Below are 13967 nucleotides of genomic sequence, written 5' to 3' on the forward strand. Positions count from 1 at the left end.
TTATCAAAATCAATCATCTATTACTGTGACGATGAGAAACTTACGTTAAATTTTAAAATGGTGATGTTGATTGTCCTCCATGGTCGCCTGATTTGACTGCTCCGGACTTCGTTTTTTTATATGAAAAGCAGGGTTTATGCAAACAAATGCAGTCATCAAATCAAATGCTTTTGTCTCATTTAAAGATTTTACGAAATTTTTCATTCAACCTAATTTAATGTGGAGTGGCGGCAAAACTATTTTTTGTGGGTCAACCAAACTGACATTTTTAATGTTCTTTTACCTAGAATATATTCACTACAATTTTTATCCTGATTTGACACGGGGAATCCAAAATAATGTAAATAAGCATTTTGCAGTGTTTGTGTTATAGGAAAACCTCGATTTAACTGAATAATTTTTCCGCAAATAAAACAAAAATGGTCTGGGTTTATTTTACACCTTCTAGAAGACATTTTAAAATAGTTTTTACTTTAGAGTTTTGTATTTAATAGCGATTTATTAACGTTTATCTACAAAAAAGATGTACTTTTAAACAGTATTTATTTTTTCCCGTTATTTTGTTTTTGGAATTTGTCAAAAATACAACTCTGAAATTTTCTAGTAGCTTCGCCAGAGTGTTGAGTACCCAAAAACGATGTAAATACCTAATTACCACAATTCGGTATACTACAGTATGCATTAGTAGTACTTCAAAGCAGGTGAAAAATTAAAACCCATATATCTCAAAATTTTGACGTATAGGTGGGAAACAAAAATGTTAAATTAGCTAGCGTACCTAGCTCTTCTCAAAAATATAAGTTTAATTCCATGAGCAACCAAAAATGTTTGATTTGTAAACTAGTGTTATCAGCAGGGAAACCGGAAATATGCTCTAAAAAAAGCGTTTTATGCGCTTTAAATATGCAGTAAAAACTTTAAAATATGCTCTTAAAATTTAAATAATATGCTCTTAAAAAAACAAACTTTTATATAATTTTTAACCAAAAAATTTACTTTTGTTTAAAAAAAAATCAATAGCGGTATTCACAATGTAGAGTACTTGGACTGGCAATGTAGTAAAAGAGCACAATATCCAAAAAATAAAAACAAAATACATTAGAAATTTAAATGTTTGTCAATAAATAGCTCTTCTGTTTTTTTACTAGGCCAAGTACTCTACATTGTGAATACCGCTAATACAATTCATTTCTAAAAAGGTAAAGTAACATAAATCGTTGTCTATTGGATCCGAAAACATTTTTATACATAGAAAATGTTCTTTCGACATCAACTGGTGTTATAGGAGCAAATTTAAAAGACAATTGGTCAATTCACAAGGTCTCTTATCAGTCATATTGTCATAATGTTCTAATATATCACGACTCGGCAGCTCGGCTTAACTGATTCCTAGGCATTCGGCGCAGATCTCTTCTGGTTGGTTACGATAACACAATAAACATAGCATACAGAGTAGTATTATTTTAGGACATTTTTTGCTTGAAAAGCAATAAAAACCATTGTGAAATATTAGGACATTATGACAATATGACATGATAAGAGACCTTGTGAATTAACCAAATATTTCTTTAACACTTACCCCCAGTAACACGAACTCTGGTTATGTTTTAACTAATAGTTATACTGACAGTTTTCATACAAAAATAATTTTAACCGACATAATTTTTATATTAAAACAAGTAAGAGAGCTATATTCGGCTGTTTCGAATCTTATATACCCTTCACCAAATTATACTTCAAAATAAAAAATTTGAATATTTTTAGCTGAACAAAATTTTTTTTCAGTTTTTTAATTTTTTGGAAACAAATTTTTTTTTTTAAATTTTAAAAATAAAATTTTTGTTTTTTAATTTTTTTTTTTTTGGTGAAAATCCATCTATTTTTCAATTTTGAATTTTAAACAAACACAATAGCGAAAAATAAGTAAGACAAAATTTGTTTGATAAAGTCAAAATATGCTATTAAACAATAAAATATGCTCTAAAAACGCAAAAATATGACATAAATATGCATTTAAGGGTAAAATATGCAAAAATATGCACTAACAAATCGATGCCAAAATTCTTAAATAGTTCTGAAACGTGTAAATATCTTATCCATTTTTCATTAGACTCACCAGAAAAAACATGCATTTGTATATTTTGGTTTCCCTGGTTATCAGTAGTACGTACTATTTGAAAATAATAGTTCATGGAATTTTTATTGAGAAAATACATTTTGATAAAAAAGTACCAAAAAAGAATACAATTTTTAGGAATTCGAATTTCAAAAAAGTACCAAAAAGATTTCTAGTCTTTATTGATCTGAGCCAGATGCATTTAATATAGTATTTCTATGTTTATTTATGTAGGAGATATACATGTTAACAGAGGGATTTACGGGGACTATTTTTACCCCATATTGCCACTTGAATTTCGAATTTCAAAAAAGTTGATTAAATTTGTTTTGGAGATATAGAGGTAAAGGTTTTACCCGTTTTTGCCCCATTTGTCCCCCTTAATGACCGAATAAAATCCCTTCTTAGTGGAAATGCATGTTGTAAAAGGAACCCATTTCCCGAATTTCAAGTTTCTAGCTTTAGCCGTTTGGGCTGTGCGATGATGAATGAATCAGTCATTCAGTCACGTTACTCTTTTATATATATATAGATTTGGAGGAATTCACATGTGATCTGGGAATGCTGACAAAATTGACAGTTCATAATAAATTAGTGAAAAACATAATCACTGGTTAAAGACCACTTAAGTTTTGTCCAGGTTTAACTTAACAGCGAGTTAAGCTACGAGCTATTTTCTTCAAATTTTATCGTCGCAGACAATGCCTTGATATATTAGCTTTCCTAAAGCCATTGAAAAAAGATTTCCTAAGTCAGATTCGTATTTTGTGATTTTTGTAACGAAGATACCCCAAGCTCTTCTCCTCCCCCATCAGACCCATCTCACAGGGCTTAAATAAGCAGAGGCCTTGTGAACGGACTTCCCTAGTTGCTCTTGACCTTTCGAAAGCCTTCGACACTGTCAGTCACAGCCTTAAGGACCGTCACAGGCTGCCTTCAAATTATCTCCGAACACCACCTTCACGAGGAAACCAAGGTTTTACCGGTCAATGAACACACGTCATGTTGACACAACAGTTCCTTCTGGGATGTCACCGGAGGAGTCATATAAACTTCAACATCACACAGATGGAGTCTCCCCCGAGGTATGTCAGACTGGACCTACGGAAATACGAGGAGAGCATACAGAGGTATGTGCAGGATCTATTTGATTGCCACGCGTATATGACAGCTTTGAACGACATTCACAGAGACGCCATCAATTCCCTGGTAGCAGGATACCGTATGAATGTCGTACTTGGAGGTCGTCCATCACCAATAGCAGACGCCGAGAAGATTCTGCAGGGTGGAACAAGAGTCGTTCTGGCACAACTTAGATCAGGATGGAGCAACAGACTTAATGCCTTTTGGTCACGTATAGACCTTGAAATTTATATGAACTCGAGCCTGAATAATTCATTAAAACATTCATATAAATTTTATGAATTGTTGTAAAGTATTTTTAATTTTATTTAAATAAAATTGTGTTTTCTAATGCTTTTGATTAAAAAATGTACATTAGGAATATAACTAATTTTGTCGAAATTTTTGGCATGCCACCACGTGATGGCCAATGTTGTATAAGTAATGAAAATCATTTTTTTAGGTCATTTGGAATCAAAAACATCACCCACCAACACCGAATTCTAAAATAAACCGTATTTTTTTTTCTCTGAAAAATTATATAAATAATTTCATATTTTTTTTTGCAATTGTGAGGGATAATTCCCTTATTTAAAAATTATCTTTTGAAGTATGTCCGCAGTTATTATTAAAATAAAATATATTGTATTTCAAAATAATTGAAAATATTTATTGAACTTTTTTAACAACCGTTAAAAAATAATACCGTGGGTTTTCTTATGCATATTTGCTAAAAATATCAATAGTTATCCCTAATGTACATATGTATGTATGTGCTGGTGGGGGTTTGCGAGACTGAATAACCTTATCTAATTTTCTGTAAAGAATAAACTCAAGAACCACAAGTTCGTGAAGATTCATTCACAATTAAGTATTAGTTTACTCACTTTTGTGTTTTAATATACGATAATTAAATTGTTCTTATTATCTTCAATATTTGTATATAGCCTAAAAAAAAAATGACTGAAAGACAACCTTTGTTACAAACCGACCGTCTAGAAATTGAAGGCCGTTCTATACCACGACCTGACCTACGGAACTCCCCTGACAATATGTTAGTCAGTATCCAAAGTGAAGAATGTTTTGGTAAGTAATTTCATGTTAATTGTACAATTTAATTTAACACGCCTCTTTCTATTTAACATTAAAGGAAACACTACTGAACATGAAAATAAGAATGAATATAACCCTTCTATGCATCGTACCTTGGATCATCCAACTTCTAATTTGGATACAATGATACATTTATTGAAAGGTAACATTGGCACTGGGATATTAGCTATGCCAGATGCCTTTAAGAATGCCGGCTTATACATGGGCTTATTTGGGACATTAATAATGGGAGCAATATGCACCCATTGCATGCACATGTTGGTACGATGTTCTCATGAATTATGCCGTAGATTACAGCATCCCTCCTTAAATTTTTCTGAAGTTGGTTATTGGGCTTTTGAAACAGGACCAGTTTCATTAAGACGTTATGGAAATGTAGCAAGGTTAGTTTAAAATATACACATAATATTTCACAAGAAATCTGAACTTTGATTTTTATTTGAAGTTTTATTTTAAACTTCATTATTATTTATAAATTTGTCGTCATTTACTATTTATATAATTTGTCGTCATTTATTGTTTTTAAAATTGTCGTTAAAAATGAATAGTGATCGCACTACATCTCACTAGTTAGCATACATATTTTTATTCCGAATAAGGCAGCTCACATGTGTAGTGGAAACGTCATCCGTTTGCATTAAAAAATACCTTTTTGTCTTATGTCAGTTATAGTAATATTTTTGAAATCACTTACAAAATGGAGTTTTCTAGAGAGTAAAAAAAAATTAAAAATGTTTTACATCCACGCTATTTTTTCCAAAGTTGACAATATTTTTGTTTATATATTGGAAACTGTATTTTGTTCTAATGTAATATAATCAATTCGGCGAATATTATAGAACACCTGACTTATATAGTCAAATTCTACATTAAATTAAAACTTAATCTCTTGACTTTTAAATAATCCAGATACTAACTCATATGTTTTTTTCCACAATCGGGACATGGTCGGTCCAGATACCTATCATTTTATATACATATATGTATATTGCGAAAGATCAAAATATAGTTTCCAAGATATAACCAAAAACATTGTCAGATATGAGCACTAGAAGTAGGCGTGGCCAACAAATTTTTTTTATTTTTTTAATCAAAATAAAAAAATGTTTGAAAAAACCTTAAGTGACATTAAGCCAAAATATGTTCGTGAAGCTAAACAACTAAAATAAAAGTGTATTTCATTCAGTATTTGGTGTGTGTATCAGAGATGTGCATGAATACCATTCAAATGACATATTTATTATTTTGCAAAAATTAATACTGAGTTATCACTATACATAAACTAAACGAAAACTGTCATTGCATAATTCACTATAGCAAATGTTTTGTTACAAAGTGCATGTAATTGCTTGTATATTCTGTAAACACTTACCATTCACAATATACGCAGAGTTTTTTGAGTAAATATTAGGGGAATAAAATTGTTCGATTTTTCTCTTGTTCGAATAATTCGATCACACGTTTAAAATTAATCGAGTTATTCGAATAATTTGAATTTTTTAAAAAAGTAAAGAATGAAGTTTTGTTGTAGGTTATTTAATATTTTAATTTTAAAGAAAAACAAAAAATAACGTTAAAGTTAACAATACATGTATTATATATATTCCCCTCGATCCTATAAGCAGCATAGGGCCTCAACAAACTTCTTCCAGTAAGATCTGTTCATCGCAATAGATTTTACTTTACTCCAGCTTTTATGCATTTTTCTAGCTTCCATTTCAATTTGCCTTCGCCATGTATGTGCTGTGCTGGTCGGCCTCTTCTGCAACTCCCCTGAGGGTTCCATTCTATGGTATTCCTGGCAATATCGGATAATGGCTTACGGAGTGTGTGTCCTATCCAGTTCCACTTTCTTCTCTATTTCTACACACAACGGTATTTGACGTGTTTCAGCCCACAGATTGTTGTTAGAGATGGTTCGTGGCCAGAAGATTCGTAGAACTCTTCGGAGACATTTATTCACGAAAACTTGCAATCTGTTAATGTCTCGGGAGGCAGCGTTGCAAGTTTCACAGCTATATAACAGTTGATTTTACGTTGGTGTTGAAGATGTTGATTTTATTACGGCGTGATATTGAAGACGATTTCCATACTTTGCTGAGCTGGCCAAAAGATTTTGTGGCTTTTTTATTCGGCTTTCAATGTCTTCACTAGATCCCCGAGTTCGGTTTATAACAGTTCCGAGGTAACTGAATGTTTCAACTTCTTCTAATATTTCATTATTTATTAGAAAGGGATTCCAATTTCACAGAGTTTATTCTCATAACTTTTATCTTTATTATATTGATTTTCAGCCCGGCTTTCTCTGATATGTTGGTGAGACGCCGTACACAGAAAAAAGTTTCAACATAAATATTATGATTCGAATTCATTGATTGCAATTCATAACATTTATAAATAATTTCTTAGGTTAGGTTAGGTTTAGAAGGGTGTACACTAAGTGTACTTCCACCCAGAGACCTTGAGGTCCATTGTGATTCCCTTCAATAGAGATAGATAAAGATAAAGATGATAGCATTAGAATAAGCAAAAAAGAAGTCCAAAATTCCGTCTGATAAAAAGAAGAAGAAAGAAAGGAAAGATAAGTCTTTTTACGGATTTGGACCTGCCGTAGAACGTCCCTTAAATAGCCACCCTATTCCCTTAATGAAACCTAGTATGTTGCTTAGTTTGCAGCCAGCAACACTACCAAGTTCATCCAGAAATCTATTTCCTAGCCATTTAAGTCTGTGACCCTGTAGCATAGGGCAGTTGCACATAATGTGCTCTACTGTCTCTATCTCCTCTGCATCCCCACATACTCTACAGAAGTCCTGTGTGTCAATATCCCATTTTCCCTTAAAGGCTCCAATTGAGCAATGACCGGTTATCACTCCTACTAGAATCCTGAGATTGTACCTATCCAACTCTAACAGTGTCCCAGTCGCGTTCGCATTCAGTCTTGGCCATAAGGCCCTGGACACTTTGCAATCTGTTCTACTGCACCAGGATCGATTCGTGCAGTCCCGGAATCTTTTGTATATTACCCTGTAGTAGTGACAAATGGGTGGTCTAACAGCCCGTTCCCTAGTGTCATGGTCCAAATCAGAACCATGTCTAGCAAGTTCATCTGCTACCTCGTTACCCTGTATATCACAGTGCCCTGGCACCCAACACAATCTCACTGAGTAGTGTGCCAATAGCTCCTCCAGAGCTCTCCTACAGTCCTCTACTAGGTTGGAGTGTACTAAATGACATTCCAAGGCCTTCAGTGCCGCCTGACTGTCTACATATATTGTCACTGCAGACCCCCTATTGATGTGTGTCCCTATCAACTCTGTGGCTTTCCAGATCGCGAAGATCTCTGCCTGGAAGACGCTACACTCGTTAGAGAGTCTATATGAGCGCTTGATGTCTTGGTCGACCAAATAAACCCCGGCCCCCGTACCAGAATCCATTTTGGAACCGTCTGTGAAAACTGCGCACCCATCAAACAGTTGATCGGATCCAGCCCACTTATCCCTAGTGGGGAATTCTACTGGGGGTGAAGCACCAAAGCTGAAGGTTGCGACCTTATAGTCAGAGATTCCAGATGGAGTAATGCCCTGACTAACAAGACCTGCTTCATACAGTATCATAGTGTGTCCTATCCGCAAGGATTTCACCAAGGAAGACTCAGATAGTCTGAGTAAGTTCCTTGCTGCATATCTCATATGGTAGTAGGTTCAGGATTATATCCAACGCCGCCTGCGGGGTGCTGCCTAGAGCACCTGTGATACCCAGACATGCACATCTTTGAGCCTTGTTGAGTATAGCCCTGTAGCTACGTTTCCTCATTGCCTCCCACCACACTGTGCAGCCATAAGTAATAATAGGTCTAACAACAGAAGTGTAGATCCAATTAACCATACTAGGTCGCAAGCCCCAGTTTTTGCCAATTGAGTTCCTACATGTATAGTAGGCATTAAGGCCCCTTTTCAATCTTTCCTGCGTATTTATTTTCCATGACAGTTTATTGTCAAGGAAGGTTCCTAAATACTTGGCTCCCCTGATAAACTCAGCTCGACGCCGTCTAGTTTCGGCAATTTGAAGTTCTCTACCTTATACTTCCTAGTAAACAACACCAATTCTGTCTTTGATGGGTTTACACCCAGCCCGTTAGTCTTTGCCCAGGATGAGAGATCGCCAAGCGACTCCTGCATGATGTCACTGATAGTTGAGAGAAATTTTCCCTTGATCAGGATCACCACGTCATCCGCATAGGCGACTATCTTCCTACCCTTAGATTCGAAGGTCCTGAGAATAGGATTAACCGCCAGTAACCACAGCAGAGGAGAAAGAACTCCACCTTGTGGTGGACCTCTGGTAACCCGTCTTCTGATCACATCGTCCCCTAGGGTTGAGTTGATAATCCTGCTTTCCAGCATTAAGATTATCCAACTCACTAGAAAGTCGTCGACCCCAAGTTCTACTAACGAGTTCCTAATTGCCTCTGTCCTGATGTTGTTAAAGGCACCTTCTATATCAAGAAACGCAGCTAAAGTATATTCCCTATGCTTCAGACTGTGCTCTATACAACCGACCACTTCATGAAGCGCACTCTCAACGGATTTACCCTTGAGGTAGGCATGTTGAGCGTTGGTAATGAGATGGGTATCTATATTGCTCCTTAGATGTAGATCTATCAGTCGTTCTAATGTCTTCAAAAGAAAAGACGATAGGCTAATAGGTCTAAAATCCTTTGGTTTCGAGTGGCTGGCCTTACCGGCCTTAGGTATGAAAACAACCTTGACCTCTCTCCACCCACGCGGCAGATACCTCCTACTGAGACAGGCCTTGAAGATATCCGCCAAAAGGAATAATGCCGTATCCGGGATATTACACAGCATCGCCAGAAATACTCCATCCGGACCCGGTGATTTATACGGGTCGAAAGATTTTACCGCCCAGGCTAGTTTTTCCCTAGTGACTATTCCCTCAATTTGTCTAGAGTCATGACTAGTTCCCTCAGGCATGTTAGCCCCCTGATCGTCAGCCCTAGTGCCTATACTTTCACAACCAGGAAAGTGTGTTTCCATAAGCAGGGAGAGTGTTTCCGAGCTAGATTCCGTCCATGAGTTATCAGCTCTTTGAATATACCCTATGACCTTTGGGTCTTTGGATAAAATTCTCCGAAATCTTGACATCTCATTGACGCTATCAACGGATTCACAATAATTCCTCCATGAAGTCCGCTTCGCTCTTTTCAGATCTCCCTTGTATTTATTGAAACACACCTTGTAGTTATTCCAGTCTCCTTGTAATCCAGTGAGCTTTGCCCTATTAAAAGATTTCCTAACCGTCGACCTCTGAACTTGAAGTTCCTTAGTCTACCATTTTGGCTGTTTACGCCTACCGGGAAATTTCATTGGGCATGATGACTCATAGCTCTCATTTAATAAACGGGTGAAATTGTTCACCGTTATTTCCAAATTGGGTGGTATCAGTTCACATAAATTAAACTGTTCAAACCCAATACGTACCTTGTCATAAAAGGTTCCCCAATTTGTCCGCCTAGGATCCCTAAATGGTACCCTTAAGGACGAGTTGAAGTTCAAAGTGAAGGTGATCCTACTATGATCCGAAAAGGAACAGTCCGTGGATACCCTCCAATATCTAACGAAATTATCATCTTGGTTCGTCAAGGTCATGTCTATAACCGCCGTCCTATCTTTGTTCCTAAACGTGGGCATGTTGCCCTTGTTACAGATAACTAGATTATTGACAGTTATGAAATCATAGACGCACTCACCTCTTTTATTGATATCAGCACTGCCCCATTGGCTGTGATGAGCATTTGCATCACATCCCATAACCAGGATAGCACCTCTCCTTTTTGTGTACGCCGTTAGCTCCTGCACCTCATTGCCTGGTGGATCCACTGCATCATACGGCATGTACACCGAAGCCAAAGTCAGCGTCCGCTCACCCATGGTTTCCCTATTCACAACAGTGATGTCACCGCACCTAAAGGAATGAGAAATTATTAGTTTGAGTTCTCTCCTTGCCAGGATACACGTTCTTACCTTGTCCTCAGTGGACGGGATAAATAACGTGTATCCCGCTATCCCTAACCCGCAAACCTTATTTTGGTTAATCCAAGGTTCTTGGATCAGGGCCACATCGGTCTGGGATTTGGTGAGAAAGTTTGCCAATTCTGTTGAGGTCGCTTCACAATGATGCAGGTTTATCTGCACCACTAGCAGCCTCTTTGGTAGTGTCATGTTTCGAGTACCGAAACCTGACAGTGCCAAAACCAAAATTGACAACCCCTTTCACCTTGTCCAAAATCTCGAGGGATTTACGATCCACTGCGAACCGGAAATCCCTCCCGTTGTTCTCCTTACACACCATAGAGGCTACCGCCTTCCATTGGTCTATAGGGAGATCAACATTCTGTTTTTTCAATAGTGCCAATATGGTTTCCACCGGTCTTACGGGTGGAGGAATCCATACTGTCACTATTGACCTTAATGGTAATTCTGAAGCGCGTATCACTTCAAGTTTTAAGGCTGGATTAAGGTCGCCAAGTTTCCCAACTACGGTCCTTAAGAATTCAAATGAATTTTTATTTCCGCAGTTTATGACCTTGACTCCCTTAGCCCAGTCAGCACCTTTAAAAGATACGTCTTCAGAGCTACCACTATGGAAAGCCATCTCGTCCAAGAGTCTAGCCTCAAGCAGCTGCCATTGATCGGTGCTGATCTTCCCATCCGGATCATTCCGATCAATTATCGCTGCCTGAAGATATACGTCCTGACTCAGGGACTTCTTGAGCTTCTTTGTTGACGAGTAAGGCTGGTCGTCCCCAGATCTAGCCTTCTTAATGGTCTCCTTTTGGGTACCCTTAAGAGTGCTAGATGGGGTTACACCAGCATTCCCCGAAGCCTTGCTGCATCCTGGTGCCTTCGATGACGAGGTTTGAGGACCACCGGATCCGTTTCCCTTAATGTTACCCATACCACCCTTAAGAGAATCGGCCGGAGGATTCTTCACTCCCTTCGCACCTGACACCATTATGGGAGGCTTCTTGTTACCATCCACAGTTCTAGCCGAAGCACCGATTTGTAGGATGGTAGAAGAGCCCCCCTCCTTAGTTGTTACCGCACTGCTAGTGGTTGGAGCTGTCGACCTTATACCCTTTTGGGTGTCAGCCAGATCGACAGCAGCTACCACTTGCTGCTCAACAGGAGAAGACTCCCCCAAGAGTACACTAACAGGGCCGTAGATTCTTTCAAATCTAGCGACGTCCTGTCTGTGTTTCTTGAGAAGGTACTTCTCCTTTGCAGTTAATGACCCAGGATCTCTCTTTCCCATCTTTGCCAGAAAGACTAGAGATTTCCTAGTGCCATTTTTTGCCCTATCCTCTTTCGTTCGGCCTGGCTTATCAGTGTCTCGTGGAGTGGCATTAGGCAACTCCTCCACGGCGGCCTGCCGAACAAGATTGGCGACCTTAGCGCCATGTGGATCATCTTCTGCCGAACGGCTCCTTTGGTTGTCCTTGTCACTAGCAGTGGGAGGGGATGTTTCCGTTATCTGATTCTGAGCAGCAATCATAGTGATCTCATGCTCATCATCAGATAACAGAGCCAACTCCTCCAACCTCTGAGTGGCACTAGTTTCCCCAAAGGAGTCTTTCGACAGTCCCAAAAGACCATCCACATCCAGTTCACTCACCTGTCCTTCATGCTCCAGAATCCGAGCATGAACGTCTGTCAGGGTTAATTCACCTTCTAAGGTGCTGTCCGAAACCCCCCCTTCCGATTCCCTAGTTTCCCTAAAATCGGAAGTCTCCTCTGTAGTTGTTGTTTTTGAATTTTTAGGATCTATTTTGTTCCCACGAGTAGGCACGTAAAGACGGACCAACCACGCAGTGACGGCGTGCGTGGACTAGGCAACTACATTACAACAGCGTATTACCCTGACGCTGAGGGGAGCTGTTAGCGGTTAGTTTCTTTAAACACTAACTAACCATCCAGGTCCTCGGCACTGCTACCACTCACCTTGACTTAAGAGTGTATATGTTTCGTGACCCCCCAGGTAAAGCCTCTACTATACAAGTGGCGAACTCAAGCGTGGATATCACGAGACGATATATGTCATAATAATTGACGCGACAGCTATTGGACACACTATCGCCCCAATATCTAGACAAGATGAGTAACCTTTGGTTAATACGCTCCTTTGAAGTCGCGACCTCCTTTGCGAAAGTGCCAGGAAAACATGCTCAATCGCAAAGGAGGTCTAGACCACAGAGTGTATATAAGCCCTCGCATCGCTTCAAGATCGTTACCCAGGCGAAGGAATAATTTCTTAAATAGTATGATTTTTTTAATATTTTATGTTTTGAAATAAAATCTAGAAGGCTTGAAAAATATAATTTCAATTTCATTTTTATTTTTATGTTGTTCAAAAATGTTTGAAATTTTTCATGGAAAATTTTTAGTTTTTTTTATGATTTTCAGCTACAAAATTATATAAAAAGCGCGAAAATGATTAAATTGATTTAAGAGGATGAAATGCTTTTATATTTATGAATGTTTTATTATGTTTAATGATAATTTTGAAGTTTCAGATATTCTCCTTTTTATCTTAAAATATTGGCCAATATATGGCTATTATGCAAATATTCTTGCACTAATTCATTATATAATACAATTATAATGCAATTTATTAAAAAAAAAAAAAATTAAGTAAAAAAAAAGCAAAAATTTCCGTCATGTAAAATTTTATAATATTTATGAACATGTTCTTATTTTGAATGAAATAAGTTTGGGGAAAAAAAAGTCAAGTTCGATTAATAATATTTATTACAAAATTCATTCCAATTATGAATTTTTTTTCTGTGTAATGGGGGGTCAGACGGCATGTATTACTTGTGTTTTGTGTCATGTATTGGGACATTTTTCCACATGTAAACATATCGAACCCTTAGCGCCAAATTATCGTAAGCGACATTTTTAAAATTTTAGTTTTATTGCAGAAATTAAACTTTTTTGGACCGACTGATGTTTTAGCGTTCTTAGAATATCAAAATTGTTAATAACATGAAAAATATAGGGGGTAAGATTTTATCGTAAGTCAATGTTTATATTTTACTATAAACAAATTTTATAGTAAGCGACACACAGTGGTATAGAAAACAAGTAAGAGTGCTATATTCGGCTATGCCGAATCTTATATACCCTTCACCTTTGTTGTGGATGCATTATTATTTTTTATAATTAGTATATATGTATGTACATTGCCCACTTTCTGCGTACAGCATCCTAAATTTATCAAGAACACTTTTAAAAATTGTAGAAGTTACAAACGAAACAAAACACCAATGTTATGTATGTACATTGCCCACTTTCAGCGTACAGCATCCTAAATTTAAAAATTGTAGAAGTTACAAACGAAACAAAACACCAAAAAAACAAAGCAGTAAAACCAACACACATCCGAACATACGTTTTGTTGTATAAAAAACAACAACAACGCCAAACGAAACAAAACACCAAAAGAAAAAACAAAATACGCAAGGCAATGAAACCAACACACATCCAAACATACGTTTTGTTGCTTTTTTGTCAAAACAAAACCAACATACGCAAAA

At 37.2% G+C, this 13967-nt stretch overlaps 1 protein-coding gene across 2 annotated transcripts in view; it reads left to right on the forward strand.

Annotated features, from left to right (window-relative positions):
- LOC135950044 (proton-coupled amino acid transporter-like protein pathetic) overlaps positions 1–13967 on the forward strand; it is a 161193-nt gene that overhangs the window by 72713 nt on the left and 74513 nt on the right. For both annotated transcript variants that reach the window (XM_065499533.1, XM_065499534.1), the window contains 2 exons: positions 4186–4324; positions 4389–4734. In XM_065499533.1, coding sequence (XP_065355605.1) covers positions 4186–4324; positions 4389–4734 — 485 coding nt within the window. The remainder of the gene's footprint in view (positions 1–4185; positions 4325–4388; positions 4735–13967) is intronic.

The sequence above is a fragment of the Calliphora vicina genome, chromosome 2 (assembly GCF_958450345.1).
Source record: "Calliphora vicina chromosome 2, idCalVici1.1, whole genome shotgun sequence".
NCBI lineage: Eukaryota > Metazoa > Arthropoda > Insecta > Diptera > Calliphoridae > Calliphora > Calliphora vicina.